General features: G+C 44.2%; 1 protein-coding gene across 1 annotated transcript in view; it reads left to right on the top strand.

The window, feature by feature from the left end:
• Nucleotides 1-4,417: 4,417 nt before the first annotated feature.
• The window catches only part of DDX42 (DEAD-box helicase 42), a 48,849-nt gene continuing 45,435 nt past the window's right edge, over nt 4,418-7,831 (top strand). Inside the window, exon 1 of the mRNA XM_007959735.2 lies at nt 4,418-4,455. Within this exon, the coding sequence (XP_007957926.2) occupies nt 4,418-4,455 (38 nt within the window). The remainder of the gene's footprint in view (nt 4,456-7,831) is intronic.

Raw genomic sequence — 7,831 nt, 5'->3', positions numbered from 1 at the left:
TGCCTTTGAAATCTTTTCAGTCATCAAATCCCAGTCATCAAATCCTGGTGTTTCTTTCCTCCAGTCTCAAAGCCACCCCAGTAACCTAAGTTATCACCATCTGCCCAAGAACCACAGAAGCATCACAAGAGGTCTCCCCTGCCTCAACTTTCTCCCGAAAAACCACCATCATCTTTCTAAAACACAACTTTCGTTACATAGGGATTTAACAGTGATCAAAGGTTAATCAATTTCTACAGAACAATATAAACACTCCTCTGGCTTTCACAAAATGATCTGACTGTATCTAAATATGACTTTACTGACCATATTACCACAATATATACTATGCCAAGATGAGTAAGACTTGATTCCTGAGTAATCATAAGTTTGTACAAGAATTTAGCTTTACAGTTATGTGCTACAGTATTACTTAGGGTAATGAAAATTTTGAAATCATTTAGTTAAACTATAGTCACCCCCCCCCCAAAATTTACTTTTGCCTATTAAAAATTGCTACAAATTAACAATTACAACCTAGGTTTGTTTTAGATATAAGCACACATAAAGAAAAAGGCCTAAGAGGACATACACATAGTTATAAATAGTAGTTATTTTGTGGGCAGGATTATAGGTATTTTGTCCTTAGTTTTATATTTTGTAACATTTATGTACTTTTGTAATACAAAGAAACAGTTCTTTAAAACAAAAGCATGGTTCCTGCACTCAAGGAGAGGCACGGCAGGATGAAAAACGGCATAGAAACCTGAAAGCAGATATATTAGCAGTTTGATATGATAGAGCATTGGGTTTACAGATCCAGATGAAGGAAATGAAGTTGGAAGGGCCAGCAAGGGCCACTTGAAACAATTCCTACAGCTAAGATATGGACATAATAGGAAGAATTGGAGTAAAAAATGAAGTGAGAAACTAAAAAGTAATCGTTTCAGAAAAACAAAGACATTCTAGTCAAAGCAGTTTAACAGGAGTCAAATGAGAAGAAAAATTCTAAGAAGAAAGGAAGCAGAGCTCAGTGTCAATTGCTAAAGAAAGTTGAAGATATGGGCCAACAATTGCCAAATGTTAGTAGGAAATTAGTGGCAACTGCAGGGAAGTAGTAATCAAAGAAATCAGAATGTAGGGGTTGAGTAGTAACAGAGGTGAGAGGATGACAATAGTAGTACGTGCTACTTTTTGAAGGTGCTCTGGGATACTGAATATTCTAAATTTACATCACTGTAAATTCTTAGAGATTAGTTCATTATCAAATAACTGATACATTGCAGCCATGGATGCACAATCAATACCCTTTCAATTGGTCAGAGTTCATGAAGTTCAGGAAGGCACAAGTAATTTTGAGACATGCCATAGAGGGACAAGCTAACAGTGCATCCTTTCCTGAGGTTAGCATCAAGCAACATTTTGTGGGCAAGCATGGCTACCTTTTCAACACCAACCTCAGAGTTTTGTGATGTACCTTCAAACATGCTTTTCCAGTAATACTCTTTTATTAATGAATGCTTCAAAACTCTAGAGTGGATATTTCTAGCTTCAATTAGTTCTAAGGGTAATCAATTCCCTAAGTTATTACTTATTAAAACAAATTTTCTTTTACACATCTCTAGGCTTTTTCTTTTGTTTTTCATGTTTTGGCATTTGGTCAAAAGTCAAAGAAATATGAAAATAAGCATATACTTTGGTGAAGTTAGATCAGGTTTAAAAATCCCAACTCTGTGAGCCAATTACTTAAAAATCTCTGATCTGTATGTGCCAAAAGAAAAAAATAAGTAAATAAATAAAGATATCACTCATTACTTGCCTCATAGGGCTATAGAGAAGATTATAGGAGGTATGTGCCAAGTCTTCACACATAGCCTGGCATATAGAAGGCACTCAACAAATATTAGTCCCATCCTTTCCTTCCCATTACTTATGATTTAAAAAAACTTCATTTGGCTTAGTCTTTTCAGATTCCAGCCTTAAACTTTTACATATTGTTGCTGTTATGTCCCATCGAGTCAGACCCGACTCATAGCGACCCCTCCTTGGGTTTCCGAGGCAGTGTCACTATGGACGTAGATTGCCCAACCTTCCTTCTGAGACTTTTACATATAGGAACAACTAAAAGTGTTAGCACTTGCACAATCAGTTTAATTTATAGACTGCCACAGGTCTGATCATTTCAAAGTGGTTTTCCACTTTGAATGTTCATGCTACAGAAGCATTTAAGATAAATCAGCCTTGTAACAGGTTGCTTTCAAGGTTATCTAGGTCAAAATTACCCAAGCCATTTGCGGGCTTCCTTCTCAGAAGTCTCTACTGCACCTGTCAACTCATTTCTCACGTGGACACCCACCAGACTAGGACTCCTGGGACAGGCAGCAGAAGACTGAGGCAGTGCACAAACACTCATAAGTCTGGTTTGATCATCTTCTGCAAAGTCACTCAGTAGTCTCTCAGCCACCAAGTCTGAATTTAAAAGCCAAAGTCAGAGAACTGAGGAAATCACTCATTCCTTGCTGTCATTTGAGATTAGGCCGGACAATAGCCATTAATATGAAACCTCTGGAAGTCACGTAGACGGACTTGAGTAAAAACACGTCTTATGTCAGAAAACTTAAGACAAGACTCGCTACAGAAGGTGCTTCTGTCAACCACCGGTTGTTTAATTTTTCTCCACTTCAGGGGAATTCGTTCTGATGGCTAGAGTTCACTCCTTCTGCTGCACAGTTCAAGTTCCCTCTAACTTTGGCTTTCTTGCTGGTGTATGATCAGAGCTTTGGCGGGGGAAGGGTGTCAGTTCCCGAAAACCTTTACAGTCACCCCAATCCTGACAGGCCAACAGAAAACAGGCCTAGGAGTAAATGGATTTATTATTATTATAGTTTTAAAAAGTGGCGGAGAGAAGGCGCGGGGACCAATGCGTGTCACCACAGTCCGGATTAAGGGGCCAGGGTGGGAAACCGGACAGGGTAGGCCACGCAACTCTCAAGTCACCGCTCGGCCTGGCCCGGCCCCACCGACTAGCGCGTCGTGCCCCGCTCCCTACCTGTACTGGAGGCCAAAACCCTGCCCAGCGCTCCTGCGGCCGCTACCTCTACCCCTCCTGCCTCTCGGCCTGGCCACCGCCTTCAAAATCGCCGCGGTGACTGACCACCCCTTCCCCCCGCCCGATGCTTCTAGGACACAGACGGACCAAGCAGCTCAGTCACGCCGCGAAACTCTCCGGGAGGCCTCCGCCATCCGTTACGTAGAATGCGTACGGCTTGTCCGCGCCTGCGCGCGGCGACAGGGCGGAACGCGGTCTCCGGGACAGCTCGAGATCTCCTCCTCTCCTTGGCCCCCGACTTGAGGCGAGGTGGGGCTTCTGGGAAAATTACACAATCCCCGCCCCTGGGCCGGAACTGCCTTCGCGGATCAGAGCCCTCGCCACTAAGGTTAAGTCAAGTTGCCATCACGCAGGACGGGTGCTCCGGAAGCTAAAGGTGCCCATGCTGTAAGGGACCACGTGGCCAAAGGCATGCGGAGAAGTGTTGCCCAAGTCCTCTGTGCAAGGAATCAGAGTTTAGGAGATCGACATTTTTATGTAAATACGGTTTCTGCCCAAGCCCTTTTCTCTTGATATTTTTGGGCAGCTCCCTTTCCGCTGCCACTCTTTCTTCACTCCCAGACCCACTTTCTAGATGGCCACTCCTCATCCCGTAGCAGTCCCCTATCAGAGTGTTTGAGAGTCAGCGAGGTATCCTGCAGTTTTAAGTTGGGAGCCCGCGCGCCTTCAGCGAGCGGTACCTCCAGGCCCCGCCCTTCGACCCGCGCTCTCTCCACTGCGCATGTCATATTTGGACTCCCCTCCCCCGCTCAGCAACCGGCCGAGAGGCGGTGGCGAAGGGGGCGGAGAGGGAGGAGCGCGGCGGGACGGGGTCCGGACCGCGCGTACTTCGGGCGGTGGGAGTCTTTCTGCGTCGGCGGTAGTAGCAGTTGCCGCTGCAGCTATCGCAGCAGGTTTGTGCGAGGTGGGTCTGGACTTGGGGCCGCTAACCCATAAGGGCACTGGAGGCAAGTGTGGGGCCTAGCGAGGGCCGGGAAACCGCGGCCTCGCTTAACAAAGAGTCGGAGGAGACTTCGGGCACCCGCGGCCCACGGGAACGGGGATGAATGGCGGTGCGGGGCGGAAGCCTTGAGGTATTCTCCCGAATCGCGTCGCTCGGCAGCCCATCTCAGGGCTCCTGCTTCTCTCGCAACTCTTTGCGAGGCCCAGTTGGCGGCTTTCCGGAGACAGCGCCCGCCTGGCTAGGGAAGGGATTTGCAGGATGCCGGGCTGCAAGGCGCACATAGCCCCGGGGAGTATTCTGACCAAGGTAGACAGCAGCATTTAGGAGATGTAAGGCTCCAAGTCTGGGTGACCCGATAGGCAAAAGCTGCCAAATCTCCGAAGGCTATGAAAGACATAGTTGACGATCTTGGTGCAGCCTTTGAGTAAGTAGATCAGTGATTAACCTCACGATCAGCACCCAAACTTTTTGCGGTCTTACTTGAGAGCGTATCTGCTGGTGAGAAAATAGTTTATATGGATTTGCAAGAATTCGCACCAGTAATATAAAGAAAAACTAACGTACTAGTCGAGAATTTTAGGGACCATAGCCTCCTTATCGCCTTAGGAAGCATCTTCCCGTTTTCCCTCAGTCTTAGGTTGTCAGTTTCCTCTGGTTTGCCTGTGTATTCTTTGTTGTAAATAACAGATTTCTACATTCTCCCCCCACATACACACCGAGAGTAACTGATGGACCTAGACTGTCTTAATTCACTTTAACTTTCCAGAGCCGAGCCTAGTTCTGGCACATAAGTAAACAGTTAAGTGCTTTTATGCAAAAATCAATTTTGAGACTTTCAGTGATGGAAAAAAAATGCATGCTGTATTTTTCTGTACCTAGAAGGGACATTATGTAGTCTAGTCTGTAATTCATTAGTTCAAGAAATAGTTATATTGGTGATTACGATGTATCTATTTCTAGGGTTGTTCCAAATTGCTGTGATTCCGGCTGTTATGAAACTTAATTGCTAGTGGAGGAAAGAGAGACATTAAACAAACAAATAATACTTTATTAGAAGATGATTTATGTCTTAAAAATACAAAATTGGGAAAGGCGTTGAGAGATGTAACCGTTTGAAATAGGGTGATTGGGAAAGCCTTCACAAGATAGGCTGATATTTAAGCAAAGACTGGGAAGAGAGGAGGGAGGGCGTGAACCATTGAGTATCTGGGGAAGGGAATGTTCCAGGCAGAACTGCAGCACACAGGCCTTCAAGAGGACAATGCCTGGCCTGTTGGAATAACAGTAAGGAGACGAATGTGTTTGGAGCATTGGGAGCAGAGGAAGTAGCAGTAGGAGATAAGGTGAGGCTGAGCAGAACAAGCTGGGCTTTTAGGCTACTGTGAGACTTTTACTCTGAGTCATATGGGGACCTTTAGGGTTTTGAGCAGAGGAGTGATAAGACCTGACTTAGACTGGAATAATTTAGCAGAAATTACTGAAGAGTGAAGTTCTTTATACTTGAGTTTTATTAAACTGATACTCTTATGCTCATGTCTTAGTTACTTTAAGCTAACAGAGGAGAAAGGGGTTGCTTCTAAAATAAATATAACCAAACAATTACTTATATTTATTTGGCTTTAAAAAAGTTATACCTTATACAGGCAGCCCTCTGCATCTGGGGGTACTGCATCTGCAGATTCAACCAAATGGAGGGATTTAACCAAGGGGATTAAAAATGTTGGGGAGGGGAAGGCAATTAAATGGCCAAAGCAATCTCTCAAAGTCTAAGAGGGAGCATAAAATGCCATTTACATTCCATTTACGTTGTATAGGTATTACAAGTAATCTGGAGGTGATGTTGTTGTTTGCCGTGGAGTCGGCCCCGACTCATAGCGACCCCTCCTTGGGTTTCCGAGGCAGTATCACTACAGAAGTAGGATTGCCCAACCTTCCTTCCGAGGAGTGACTGGTGGGTTTGAACCGCCAGCCTTCTGGTGAGCAGTCAAGTGCCTAAGGCACTATGCTACCAGAGCTCCTATAGATGTGTGTAGTTACATGAAAATACTATGCCCTTTTATGTAAGGGACTGGAGCATCCTATTTGGTATTGTGGGAGGAACCAATTCCCCCTACCCCCACCAAGGGATGATTGTATAGTGTGTGAGATATTCTCAAGGCAGATTATTAGGTAGAATAAATGCTAATCAGTTGTCATTAGAAGAACTGTTTCTCCCACTCCTAAAAACACCAAGTGCTAAATTAATGTGATTAATGTGATTTATATTATCAGTTGATTGTTTTTGTCCACTCATTCAGAGCATACCTAATTTTCCCGTGGTGCCTAAGGCATTTGACTGCTAAACAGAAGGCTGGCGGTTCAAACCCACTAGCCACTCCCCAGAAGGAAGGTTGGGCAATCTACTTCCCTGGTGAAACTGCCTTGGAAACCCAAGGAGGGGTTGCTGTGGGTCGAAACCGACTCCACGGCAATGGTTGAGTTGGTTGTTGCCCAAAACACAAACTTTAGCCAAATTATTTTCTTTAATGTTCTGTGCTAATTCTCTCTTCCTAGTCTTTGCTATTCTGTTTTCTTCCCTACTGTGACTTCTTTGCGGCTTCTCTACCCAACTGGTGTTTTTCCATGCCTACCCTGGTTCTAGCTCTCTTGTGAAGCCTGCCTCCACTTGTCTAGCTCCTACTATTCTCTGACATCTAAGTGTTGTATGGCACTCACATACGGAACCCTTGAATTGAAAGAGATCCAAGAGATCTAGTTCCATGTTGTCTATTTACCAATGGAGAAATTGATACTTGAAATAAACATAATGGCTGCTGACATGTATCCAGCATTTACTTGGGGCTAGGCTTTGTTCTAGAAGCTCTGGTAGCATATTGCTTAAGGCGCTTGACTACTAACCAGAAAGCTGGTGGTTAAAACCCACCAGTCACTCCTCGGAAGGAAGGTTGGGCAATCTACTTCCATAGTGATACCGCCTTGGAAACCCAGGGAGGGGTCGCTATGAGTTGGTCCTACTCGACGGCACATAACAACAACAACAACAACAAGGCTTTGTTCTAAGTATTTTTGTGTATTAACTCAATTTTTTACATCAAGCCTGTGAGATAGGTGACATTCTTACCATTTTACTGATGAGGAAACTCAGACTCAGAGAAGTTAAGTAAGTTCCTTGAGGTTCACATCAAGTTAGTGGCAGAGCCTAGGGTTTGAGCATAGCGTGGCTTCACATTCTGTGTACTTTACTGTGTTGTGTGATTTTTTTTTTTTTTAAACTATATCACAGCATTTTAGTGCCAGAACCATAGAAACTGGCACTTGATTTTATCCTATCTTCAGTTATTTTCCTTACACAAATTGTAAATCTTCTTGCATCTCCTGTATGTTGAATAGACATGATTAATGAGTATCTATTCTGGAAGATATACTATAGGAGAAGAAAAATGAACAAATCCATTTCTTCACACATGAAACCTGTAATAAGGAGTTGGAAAGATAAAACAAGAACACCAGAAACCATTTGTCATCGAGTTGACATTGTGACTTATGGCAACCCTAAGTGTGTGTTTTAAGGCTGGAAAGGGAGTTTGAGGAGTTTCTTAGGGTTCTTTAGAGAAATAGCTAATAGGATGTATACATTGTTGTTGTTGTTGTTATGTGCCTTTAAGTAGGACCTGACTCATAGTGACCCCTCGTTGGGTTTCCGAGGCGGTATCACTACAGAAGTAGATTGCCCAACCTTCCTTCTGAGGAGTGGCTGGTGGGTTTGAACCGCAGCCTTCTGGTTAGCAGTCAAGTGCCTT

This window comes from Orycteropus afer, unplaced genomic scaffold (assembly GCF_000298275.1).
Source record: "Orycteropus afer afer isolate SDZICR_OR568_19922 unplaced genomic scaffold, OryAfe1.0 scaffold00018, whole genome shotgun sequence".
Classification (NCBI taxonomy): Eukaryota; Metazoa; Chordata; class Mammalia; order Tubulidentata; family Orycteropodidae; genus Orycteropus; species Orycteropus afer.
The sequence above is the reverse complement of the archived record's forward strand: the minus strand, read 5'-3'. Positions and strand labels throughout refer to the sequence as shown.